This window comes from Hylobates moloch, unplaced genomic scaffold (assembly GCF_009828535.3).
Source record: "Hylobates moloch isolate HMO894 unplaced genomic scaffold, HMol_V3 SCAFFOLD_8, whole genome shotgun sequence".
Lineage (NCBI taxonomy): Eukaryota > Metazoa > Chordata > Mammalia > Primates > Hylobatidae > Hylobates > Hylobates moloch.
Window position 1 is genome coordinate 92,597,541 of NW_026652283.1, and position 12,727 is coordinate 92,610,267.

The 12,727-nt window shown below is 44.0% G+C and overlaps 1 protein-coding gene across 1 annotated transcript in view; it reads left to right on the forward strand.

The window, feature by feature from the left end:
- Positions 1-9,491, forward strand: part of DCLK3 (doublecortin like kinase 3) — a 52,232-nt gene extending 42,741 nt beyond the window's left edge. The window contains exons 3-5 of the mRNA XM_058442945.1: positions 301-433; positions 3,744-3,911; positions 6,399-9,491. Coding sequence (XP_058298928.1) covers positions 301-433; positions 3,744-3,911; positions 6,399-6,592 — 495 coding nt within the window. The 3' untranslated portion in view covers positions 6,593-9,491. The remainder of the gene's footprint in view (positions 1-300; positions 434-3,743; positions 3,912-6,398) is intronic.
- Positions 9,492-12,727: the final 3,236 nt, after the last annotated feature.

Genomic DNA, 12,727 nt, shown 5'->3' on the forward strand with positions numbered 1-12,727 from the left:
AATGCAGCTGAGAAGCTAAATTTTAAATTTATCTTTACTTAATAAATTTAAATAGCTACTTGTGACAATATGGTGCTGCCATATTGGACAGCATAGTAAACCTAACTCATTGGTTCTTTAGTTGAAAATGTGAGCCCTTGTCATTGAGGTCAAGTTAGCTTTGTCAGTGATGGGCTAAGCTGTAATCTCATATAGGTTTATCTTTTGCTTTTCTTGACCTTGCATGCCTGTTGTTTCATTAGTATCCCTTCTTTGTTCTAATCACAATTTTGGTGGTTTGGGGATTTTGGTTTCTTACAGGTTCAGCGAAATGAGGACAAATCTACTACTTTGAAATTGGCTGATTTTGGACTTGCAAAGCATGTGGTGAGACCTATATTTACTGTGTGTGGGACCCCAACTTACGTAGCTCCCGAAATTCTTTCTGAGAAAGGTAAGTGTTACACGTCGATCTGTGGGACTCTAGTTCCCTTACTAACCTTACTAACATGTTTCATTTGTAATATTTAGTAGTTTTCAATATGGAATAAATCTCAGAGAATTGATACTTAAGCTTGGATTTGAACTTCAATGAAAATATTTGAAGTGGGCTTGACCAAAGCATGAGAGCTTTCTCCTCAACAGGGCTGCTCTTGTTACAGTCAGTGGATCAGTGTGTGTGCATGTGTGTGTGTGTGTTTAGTGTGTTTAGGCAGGACAGTGAGATGAAAGATGATGGAGAATTGGGTGGGGAACTCAAGCAAGCAAGGCCATTTGGGCTACTGACCCAAGGCTATCTCTAATAGGAGAGAATTGAAGCAGTCCTTATGGCACTTGGTTTAAAAATTTCTTCACCAACCTTGCATTTAAAGGAAAAGGGGATCGCATTTTCCTCCATGAACTCTATGAATATTTATTACCTACTTGTATATTGTGCAAGGATCCAATGAGCTGTTTTAGTGACAAACTTTCTAAAACATTTAAAAAGGAAATAATTGTTATGATATGGCTCTAAATATATGAATGACTATTTGACTACTGTGGCACTCCAGGGGAAATCAATTTACCCACCCTTGGTAAGATGGGAAGACTCTCATCGGGTTACAGGGTTGGTGACAGGGAGAGGGGATGGACGGATAGTTTCCCAGCAGCAGAAGCATCAGGACAATTAAGATGAGGAGATGGCCAGGCATGGTGGCTCATGCCTGTAATCCCAGCTCTTTGGGAGGCTGAGGTGAGTGGATCACCTGAGGTCAGGAGTTCGAAACCATCCTGGCCAACACGGTGAAACCCTGTCTGTACTAAACTACAAAAAAATTAGCTGGGTGTGGTGGCACATGCCTGTAATCCAAGCTACTCAGGAGGCTGAGGCAGGAGAATTGCTTGAACCCGGGAGGCGGAGGTTGCAGTGAGCCAAGATCGCACCATTGCACTCCAGCCTGCACAACAAGAGTGAAACTTCATCTCAAAAAAAAAAAAAAAAAAAAAAAGATGAGGAGATGACAACATGCATGAGGTCAGATGTTAGAGACATGGAGAAGACTAGCCTTAATGGACCAGAGAAACACAATTGGTTGGTGTATTAGTCAGGTTTTTCTGTTGCTATAGAAATAACGAAGGCTGGGTAATTTATAAAGAAAAGAGGTTTAGTTGGTTCATGGTTCTGCAGGCTGTACAAGCATGGTGCCAGCCATCTTCTCTGCTTCTGGTAATTGCTTAAGAAGCTTACACTCATGGTGGAAGGTGACAGGGAACCGGCATGTTACATGGTGGGCCTGGGAGCAAGAGAGACAGAGGGAGGAGGTCCCAGACTTTTAAACAACCAGATCCTAAGTGAACTACCTGAGTGAGAACTCACTTGTCACCAAGGGGATGGTACTAAACCATTCATGAAGGATCCACTCCCATGATCTAATCACTTCCCGCCAGGCCCCACCTCCAACATTGGGAATCACATTTCAACATGAGATTTGGAGGGGACAAATATCCAAACTATATCAGTTGGGTAGGTTGAGCTTAAATTCTCCACAAATGGGAAGACTGGATAGAGATGTTTAGACTTGGTGTGGCATTGATGAACTGGATAAGAGAAGAAAAGAAAGCAAATAGGCAACACGAACTCTTGGGAAAACCACATATTGATGGTAGCACCAACAAAAACAGGGTGTTGGAAAGGATAGCTCTTTTGGGAGATAGGGGGATGGGGTGAGTTTAGTTTTGAATACACTGACTTTGTAGCGATATCAGGATGGATAATGGAGTTGTCCACTCGGCAAGGAGGTGAAGCTGTGAGCTGAACATGTGGCTCTGAGACTCCTCAACACAGAGATGGTTGATAATGGGCTCCTTGGTGATGCCAGGAATGAGAGCCAAGGACAGATTCTTGAGGAGGCCAAGAGCTCAGGGATGAGAGAAGGAAGGAGGGGTCAGCAGAGAAAAGGCTGAGCAGCCCAGAGAGGATCTGGAAAGTGCATTGTCACAGAGGCCAAGGGACATTTCTGGGATTGATGAAGTCCAGGAAAATCAATCCCTCGTTAGTGACTTATTCTCTTAATATTTTCCTGCTGATTTGTGTTTTGACAAACTGACTCTGGGGCTTAATCATGAATATCTAACTTCTAAATTACAGTAGTCAAGTGTTTTCTTTTTCTAACTGTAAAAAGTTAGAAAGTGTGTGAAAATGTCTATATTGCTGTGATAAGTTTTGGGAGGACAATGTGTAATATGTATCAAAAACCTTTACTGTATATTGCTTTGTCTATTTCATTGCTGAAAGGTTGTTTTAGGAATATAATCAGACGTGCACAAATATTTAATAAATGCTCATCAGAAAATTCCTTACAGTTGTAAAAAAATTAGTAAAAACTTAAATGACAACATAGGGATTTATTATGTAAAGGGGATACTAATAGTTATTAGAAATCATGTTTGTAAAAAATATTTTTGATATTTTTCATAGGAAATTCTTATGTTGGAAATGCCATTGTATAATATTCAGTAAATAAAATAGAGTATAGGTGAAATGTGATCCTAATTTTATTTAGAAAAGTAAATAAAAGTTTTATTTAGAAAAGCATACATGTCTCTATATGGGTGTGTGCATGTGTGTGTGTGTGTGTTCTGTACCAGTGTGTGCACATGTGGGGATACAGCTAGTAAACATCAGTCTTTTAAAAATCATTTAAAAAGCCAGTAAATGATATTTTTTAAGTGAGAGAGAAGGCAATGGATATATAGGAAGCAGAGATTGCTAGTGTAGACTGGGGCTTCTCTAACCATCTCCAGTGAAGGGTCAAGTTTTAAAATTTCCAGTACAGTGTGGACTCACGGTCCTGCTGCATGTGACTAGAACACATCTCGTGCCACATGCGACTCACCACATGTGTTTGACAACACCTGATGTATGTGCTGTTCAACGAGATGTGCCCTTCAGTCATGCAACTGAGTGTCACAGTCTTGTTAAATTGCTGTAAGAGTTTCCAAACACTTGCTTTCAATTTCTGTGCTCATTTTATTACAGACCATTAATAAGGCATTGCAAAGTGGCGGTGGTCCATGGACCACACTTTGAGTAACGATAGTGTAGAGTCCTTATGTATAGGAGTTAGCAGGGAGCTGTGTTTGGAAATGGCTCTTGGTTGCTGAGAGCTGGGATCCTCTATAACTTAGATCTATTTAGAACCACAATACTCCATCATTTATTTCATCACCTTTGACCCTGCCTGGTCTCAGGTTTGCTTGTGTCTCTGCCTCTGTCTGCACAGGTTATGGACTGGAGGTGGACATGTGGGCTGCTGGCGTGATCCTCTATATCCTGCTGTGTGGCTTTCCCCCATTCCGCAGCCCTGAGAGGGACCAGGACGAGCTCTTTAACATCATCCAGCTGGGCCACTTTGAGTTCCTTCCCCCTTATTGGGACAATATCTCTGATGGTGAGATTTGGGCCTTCCTCACACAGCAGAGGAGGGGATGGGTTTTTCAGGTCAGATGTGTAGAGGACCCACCACTGTGTCTGGCGCAGAGTTGGACTGTCAACATGTCATGTCTCAGACTTGACTTCCTCAGTAGCTTCATGTAGGTTTGTGTAGCACTCTGAAAACATGGCTTGCTTTGAGATTTAGTGAAAAAGCCTAACCACCAGTTACAGTCACCAAGTACTTTTCCTTAGGGCAATTCAAGAACCTCAGAACTGAAAAATATCAGAAACATTGTAACTCTCCTTTGGAAAGAGAAAGGCCATCTTATATGCAGATGTGTTTGTGAATGGAACAGACTGAAAATGCTTATTTTACACATGCATAATCAAGGGTCCTATAGCAGCACACTTGAAGCACAGGGGCTCTGCAATGAAGATCTCAGTTATTTTTTAGTGACCTGGAGCGTGCATAGTCCTCCCTGCTTTTGGCCCTCTGTTCCATTTGATTCCAAATGAAATCCTTCCCCTTGTCTCTACTGATTTGTCTGTGCTACTCACTGTCCTTGTAAAACTGGGAACTAGATAATTGGGGATTTTGAGTCTTTAGCTTAAAAAGTAGAGTAGGAGGCTGGGTGTGGTGGCTTATACCTATAATCCTAGCACTTTGGGAGGTCCAGGTGGGAGGATTGCTTGAGGCCAGGAGTTTGAGACCAGCCTGGGCTACTGGCGATACCCCTTCTCTACAAAAAATAAAACAAATTAGCCAGGGGTGGTCCGAGCTGCTCTGGAGGCTGAGGCAGGAGGATCACTTAAGCCCAGGAGTTTGAGGCTGCAGTGAGCTATGATTGTGCCACCACACTCCAGCCTGGGTGATAGAGACCCTGGTTCAAAATAAAAATAAAAATAAAGTAGAATAGGAGTGATAACATTTTGTTTTTCAATTTTCCCTAAACATGCTGTTGAATTTTAATTATTGAACTGCCTCCATTCCTAGCCTCTATTTCCTCACTGGGATTGGAGGATGAGGGAAAGGAAAATCTTCATTTTCCCCCCTTTAAATAAGGTAGGGAGAGGGTGGTTGTCACAGTAGATGAGAATCTTGAGCTGCCAAGGCAGTGGCAACTGGGAATTGAGGGACTAAAAATCATTTGAGAGAGTTCTATGCAGCACTCCTTAGATTTGGGCATGGATGGCCCCTGTCCTGGGCCCTGCTCTAGTCACACCCTTCTCTACAGAGTGAGGAGAGTATGGGGCCTAGGGGATGTGCCCCCAGAGCCCAGGTCCCCTCTTCTAGATTACTTCCTTAGGACCCCTGAATTCCCTGTCCAAATGGCCCAAGCCTACATCCAAGGTTTGTGAGACCTCTTTCCAGCCTCTTCCCACTATGCCATAAAGTGGCCAAGGAGTGGCTGTGTGGAGGGGGTAGACAGAGCTTGGACGTGTTGGCTGGGTTGTCTGGTTGTCCACACTTGTACACAAGAGTCTGAGGATTCTCAACTTAAATCTGCCCTTCCAGCCTCCGAGTCATTTGAGGACCCTGAGGGAGTGATGCGGCAGCAATGGGGCTGGGGCTCTTTGGGGCAGAATTTTTCTAGCTTGAATTGGGTGGTGTAGGAGGAATCTGGGCCTTCTGTGCTCAGGAGGTGGCTGGACATCGGGGTAGGGGAGCAGTGACTGGTGGGTGAGCAGCTGGTCTTGAGTAAGAGACAGCCTTCAATAAAGGCAAAGAACAACAACAACAAAAAGTGGATGTTTTCTTCTTGTGCATTTATTGAGTGATTGGAAGAGCAGGCTCAATGAGCCAGGCTGGGAGAGCTGGCAAGCCAGGGGTAAATCTCTTCTGCTTTCTGCCTGCTGCCGGGGCCACCAGTTGGGCCCTCATTTCTCTAAAATCAGTCATGGTCTTGGGCAGAAAATGAAATTATTTTTGAATTTGCACTATTTACTTTTTAGATTTCTTTACACGGTTTTCAGTTTTGTCAATGTGAAGTCGTATGTATTGACTTGGAAAGATTGAACATATTTTATTTAACAGTGTGTTAGTTTTGATCTGAAACCTTAAAGTATGTAGATGTATGGCATGTGGTCTCCATTTGTTCCTTTGCCCTGAGTGCCAGGGATGTTAAGAGTGGGCCTGGCCCTGCGATTCTAGAGAAATGAAGGGACGTCCTCTCGAGCTGTGCTGTCCAACATGGTAACCCCCCTCTCTGCTGCCACACATGGCTATTTAAATGCAAATGTAAATTAACTCAAAGTAAATAATATAAATATTCACTTCCTCAGTTTCACAAGCCAGATTTCAAATGCTCAATAATCGCAGGTGGATAGTGTAGATAGAGAATGTTCCTGTCTTCTATTGGACTGTGCTGCTCTAGAATATGAAGGAGGCTTTCAGCCAGCCATGGTGCTGACGTGAATGTTTGTGTTCTTCTTTCATGTGTGGGGAAGAAAAATTCAGAACCACCTGCATTCATCACATTTTCCCCTTCTCTCATTCCAACAGCTGCCAAAGATCTGGTGAGCCGGTTGCTGGTGGTAGACCCCAAAAAGCGCTACACAGCTCATCAGGTTCTTCAGCACCCCTGGATTGAAACGGCTGGCAAGACCAATACAGTGAAACGACAGAAGCAGGTGTCCCCCAGAGGCGAGGGTCACTTTCGGAGCCAGCACAAGAGGGTTGCGGAGCAGGTATCGTAGTCACCGCCTTGGGAATCTGTCCAGCCCCCAGTTCTGCTCAAGGACAGAGAAAAGGATAGAAGTTTGAGAGAAAAACAATGAAAGAGGCTTCTTCACATAATTGGTGAATCAGAGGGAGACACACTCAGTATATTTTAAAGCATATTAAAAAAATTAATCAATGTTAAATGTCACAACATATTTTTAGATTTGTATATTTAAAGCCTTTAATACATTTTTGGGGGATAAGCATTGTCATCAGTGAGGGATTTTGGTAATAATGATGTGTTTTGCTTCCCCTTTGTAACCAAGTTTATTCTGTACTACAGGAGTGGTGCTTACCAGGGTCTAAACTCCCCCTGTGAGATTAATAAGGTGCATTGTGGTCTTTCCGTGTTAATAAAATGTGCTCTGAATAACAGAAGTGGGCCTGTATTCTGATTACTTCTTTGTGCTGGTGATGACAGCCAGGGAATAAATTATAGTTCAGGCACATCTCCTGAAGCTGATATGACTACATATAGATGTGAAGGACACTTGATTAATTGACAAGACCTGTTTATTTAGGATGTACTAATCTTGGTCTCTTGCGTTTCAGTCTTACCAAAAATCAGTTTTGGTGCAGTCTGAGACATGGAAACAAAAAAACCAAACCATTGAATCATTCTTGCCCCTGCAATACTGTTATACTGCTTTTCAGCCCAATTATCCCTGAGCCTGAGTCATTTATATGTGAAGTCAGGCACTCAGGCTGTGACTGTGTTAACATTTTCAGATCACGAGGTAGCCATTTAGTACATTAATATTTCAGAAATGCAGTAAATGGTTTACACTGGGGCTCGAAGGAGCTCAGAGTTCAAGCACATTCCTACCTGCAGGGCATACACCCAGGACACATTCTAGATTTCCGTGCTGAAATATCGGTCTTTGCAGATGACTCTGGGAGTATGTGTGAGCTGACAGCAAAACATATCCTAATATTTCCCAAAATGACCTTCCTAGATTATAAATGACCTGGTCAGTAGGCCACAAAATCCAGTCAAGAGAGTGGCTTTTTCACATCGACCTTCCCTAACAGTTTTGGAGCCATCTGGGGGGAGGGGTGTGTTAGGAAAACAGGAACAGTACTAGAGAATTCAACATAAGGAATTGCTTAATCAGGTTTTGGAAAATGGAAGAAGCACAAAGGAGGCTTTGGTATAATTTAGAGATAGTAACTGCAGGAAGTGGCTCCCGTTCTTAGGTGGAGAATTAAGGGAAGAAGTTGGGCTTATTAGAACCTAGAGATTGAAGGAGAAATTCCTTGTAGTGGACACTGTAGTATGCCACTCAGGTCCTTCAAGACTGAAGGGAATAAGCTGCTTGGGGTGCTGCTGGATGATGGCTCTCAGCTTTCAGCCCTCTACAGGAATTACCCTCCACTGGAAGAGACACCTTTCAGCTCCCTCCTGAAGCAGGCCATATCAAATGACTAGTCCATGTAGGGTATGGCGGCTCAGCTCCTTTGTCCCAAATAGGGACAATACTGAAGGGCCATCCAACTACGGACCTGCTCATGGGGGTTGGCTGAACTGTTGGTTGAGACTGCATCACAGCCCACCTTCTCCCTTGCCCAATCCTGCTTCTTTCCTTTCCCTTCCAGAGGTAATGATCCTGAGACCACTCCCTAATAAGCCTTTTGGACGCTAATCTGGATTTCAGAGTTGGCTTCTCGGGAAACCAAACCCTTGACACCCGCTAGAAACTTGAAACCACATCAAAGAAGTACCAGCTGGTGCTTTAACCTCAGAAGCTTGGAGAAGGGGCCCTGTGGAGCAGGGACTCAGACCCCTGAGGAGAGGGTGCTGCCCAGCAGGCAGTGTAATGGGACTCATTCTGAACATGTGAAAGAGGCCGGAAGCTGGATTCAGTTGCTACTAGAACATCTTTTGATAAAGACACCAGTAACCTTCATTTCACTAAATCCAAAAGAGAATTTTCAATCCTCAAATTAGCATCACTTGACCCTATCGACCACTTTCTCTTTGAATAATTTCTCCTGTTGACTACCATGATGTCACATTTTTCTGTTTTTTATTCTCCTATACCTTTGGATCTCCTGTATAGATTCAGTCTTCTTCCAGTTGCTAAAAGCTGTAGTTCCATCCTTAGTGGCTAGGGAAATGCAAATTAAAATCACAATGAAATATCACTATACACCCATTAGAATAGCTAAAATTAAATGGCTAAAATGAAAAGACTGACCATACCAACTACTAGCGAGGATGCAGAGTGACTGGAACTTCCCGTACATTGCTGTTGGGAGTATAAAATGGGACTTCTCCTTTGGAGAATGGTTTGGTAGTTCCTTTAAAAGTTAAACATGTACCTACCATATGATATTCTACTTCTAGATGTTTACCCAGGAGAAATTCAAGCATATGTCCTATGAAGACTTCACAATATTTATAGGTGCTTTTTTTGTAGTAGCCCCAACGTGGAAACATCTTGAATGGGCATGATTTGGTGCATGGATAAACAGATCGCATATCCACACAATGAGTAACAGCCACAAAAAAGGGATGAACTATTCATACATGAATGACATGGATGGACTGCCAAAGAATTAGGCTGAATGAAAGAAGAAAAAAAAAGACTACATTTTGATTATTTCATTTACATACTATTCCAGGAAATACAAGTGAATCTATAGTGACAGAAAGTGATCAGGGGTTTGCTGGAGAGGGAAATGGGGCGAGGAGGGACAGAGGGATTGCAAGGGAACACTTGGTAACTTCGGGGATGAGGGATGTGTTCATGTTCTTGAATGTAATAATGGATTTATGGGGTTATATATGTCAAAACATACCAAATTGTACACTTTTGTTATGTGCAGTTTATTGTGTGTCAATTATACCTCAATAAAGTTGTTAAAAATATAGTTGCATGTCCTCAAAGTTCAGTCCTAGACTCTATTTTCACTCTATTTCACCTGGCAACTTCATTTACACTCACTATCTATTTGCAGATGAGCTTCTCCTTCCCTGCCCCCAGTTATGTTTCCATCCAAGGCTTCTCTAAGTTCTAGGCCCACCTTTCCAACTGCCTACAGAACATATCCCTGCACAGCCATCAGAAGTTCCTCTACAGCAGAATGCACAATTATCACCTCCAAACGTGTCCTTCCTCTATTTCTCCCTATCTCAGGGAATGGTGTTGTTCAGCAAGTTCAAAACACAGGCATCACGCTTGATACCTCACTCTCAGACTCCTGAATCAGTCCCTCCCCATTGATTTACTTCCTCAGTGTTGCTTGGATCTGTCCACTAAACTTCCTTAGTTTCTCTTCCAATGGACATTTAGGCTGTTTCTCAGTAGTTCTTTGTTCTTACAAACATGCTGTATTTACCTTCCATCCTATATGCATCCCTTGTGCATGTGTAGGAGAGTTTCTTTTCTTAGATAGAAAATCTCCAACTTGATCAGATATTGCCAACTTGATTTTGAATTAATTTATCCTCCCATAAAGAGTGATGAAAGCTTCTTTTCTCTCACGGTTTACCACATGGTTTTGCTTTTTATTACTCAGATGATAACATTTGAACATAATTGAGAAATAACACAGAAGCTGTGTTGTTATTACAACAAAGCTGTGTTCAAAACTTTGACAATTGTGTAGCACTTAATATATAGCTCTTGGAGTGAATTCCAGTGTGTATCTCATTTCCACCCAGATCAATGGCACCACTGGCTATGATTCTCAGCCCTACTTTACAGATGGGGAGACTGAGGCTCAGAAAAATAACCTGACTTGCCTATCATCACTTGGTTTACAAAAAATGCCAGCTGCCAGATAAGCACCGCAGTGCAGAGTGGCACCATCCCTTCAGTTCCCAGCCTCTGCTCTGTGTCTGATCCTGCAAGGCCAGATCCCAAATACCTGTGGATGAGCAAAACTAAAAAGACTCCTTTCTGCAACAGAGGTACTTTTTCTAGAGGCTCCTTTAACTCCAGCCCCAGTCTTTCCACTTCATGAGACCTGGAAGGCTGTGTTTGAAACCAGTGGCCAGTACTGTGGGGCCAGGGGCATCGCATGCAAGCCAGTCACCTATAGATTTGTTGGGAGTTGATGGTGAATGTGGAGGTGGCTTAGGAGTCATGGTTTGTCCTTCCAAGGGGGACACTTCCAGTGGAGAAGCCCCAGGGGTGACCATCAAGTGACTTGTGTTCTTTCTAGGGCTTGGCTCCAGCTCCTCCTGAGTTGAGCAGTCATAAGGCAACTGCTTTGTATTTCTTACCTGCTCCAGGTGGCAGGGGAGTTTCTGATTCTCTCTTCCCCTGAAAACTCATGACACTGATGTGGAGGCTCTGGTTGCCTTATCCATCCCTGAAGCACCCACTATTCCGATCCTGCCCTGGGCTGAATTGAGTCTCCTCACTCAGTCATATCTTTCTCCGGGGAAGCTCACATCCAGCAACTGGTTGATCTGGGTTGAAAAGTTCCAGTCCCCTTGCTTCAACTCAGGACAGCTCCACAGGGCCATGCTGTAGCTCCATGTGGGATCAAATGTGGCCTTTGCTTCAACTAGACCACAGTTAGCTCCTTCTTCTCCTCAGTCCCATGCCATTCATACCTTCTTCCACAGCAGGTGCTGACACAGAACAGTCCCCAGTAAACTTCCTGCACACATGCCTCTTTCTCAGTGTCTGCTTCCCAGGGAAACCAGCTTGTGACTTTCCCACAGCCAGTGAGAATGAGCAGGGGGCCACTGAGCTTGGGGACCATCTAGCTCCTCTTGACTGGAATGGACCTGCCTAATGCTTGGCTGCCCAGACTGTGGCTGATCCCAGAGGACCAGGGCACAGATTGGCTCTGGGTCCAGGGCTCTCTGAGCGAGTGCACCCTGCTGGCTTTGAGGAAGCTTTTAGCCATGTAATCCAGGGTACCAGCAAACTCAGAAAGTTTGCAGAAATAATTCTGGTTTTCTTTATTCAAAAGAGGGATTAGAACAAGTTCCAGTGTGTGAGCAAGACTGGCTGGGCCTGTGTGAGTAACGAGGGTCCAGCTCTACAGCTGTGCTGAGGAGTGGAGAGCAGCTCACCCAGGTAGTGCTGGTTGCTGCTGGCCAGAGTGGGAGGAAGCTCAGCCTACCTGGAGAAATCTGGGGACATGGTGTTCTCCCAAGCAGACCCTGAGACAAGGACATAGGTGGATAGTTTATTTGGGAGGCAAATCCAAGAAGTGTGGAGAAGGAATGGGGAAATGAGTCCAGGAAGAGAAGAAAGCCAAGAAAGGGTGCATTCACGTGTGAGGGCTGCTGTGGGCACCTGGAGCTCACGTCCACTGAGAGCGCTTTCGAACACACTTCAGAACTGCCCCATACTGGGCAAGAAAGCTGGAGTTGTATCCACCAACTACTGTCCTTTGTTCTTTGAGCGTTTCTCTTGGTGTGTGAACTCCCTGCCACTTCTGTCCTGTTTTGAGCCAGGCAAGCTTCCAGTATATGCCAAGTCCTTGACATTTTCTCAGCGAATCCTCAAACAACCTCATTGTATAGGCATTATTATCCCACCCCAGCATCTCTTGCATGAATGACCATCATTAGAGTGAATTTTAAACAGAAATTTAGTCATGTCGTCCTCGGCTTAAGATGGCTTCCCATTACATTTTAGAACTCAGGCTGCCTCCTCACTATGGCCTAGAGGAGAAAAATGGCCTGGCTCTCCCTACCTCAATCATTTCATCTCCCACCCTCTCCACATGCTAGCTCTGCTGTAGTCCCACAAATGCTTCTGTGGCTTCTCAAACACAGCCATCTACTTTTGGGGCCTTTGTACTGATCATTTCCTTTCTCCAGAATTATTTTCCTCCAGCTCTTTGAGGTCTCAGCACAAATACTGCCTTCCCTGAGAGGCGGCCTCCCTCAGATGCTGTCCCATCCCCTTGTTTCGTTTCCTCCAGTGCACTCCTCAGCCTCTGAAATAATCTCGTTTGTTTGTCTACCTGTTTGCTCCCCACCACCCCCTTTCAGAATGTAAACTTCAGGAGGACAGGAAGGAACCTTCTCTGTCTTGTTCCTTTTGTATTGTCAATGCCTAGAAAAACGTAGGCTCACAATAAACATTTGTTGTATGCATGAAGCAATTCCCGATGTATCCGTGAGAGAACTGAGGCTC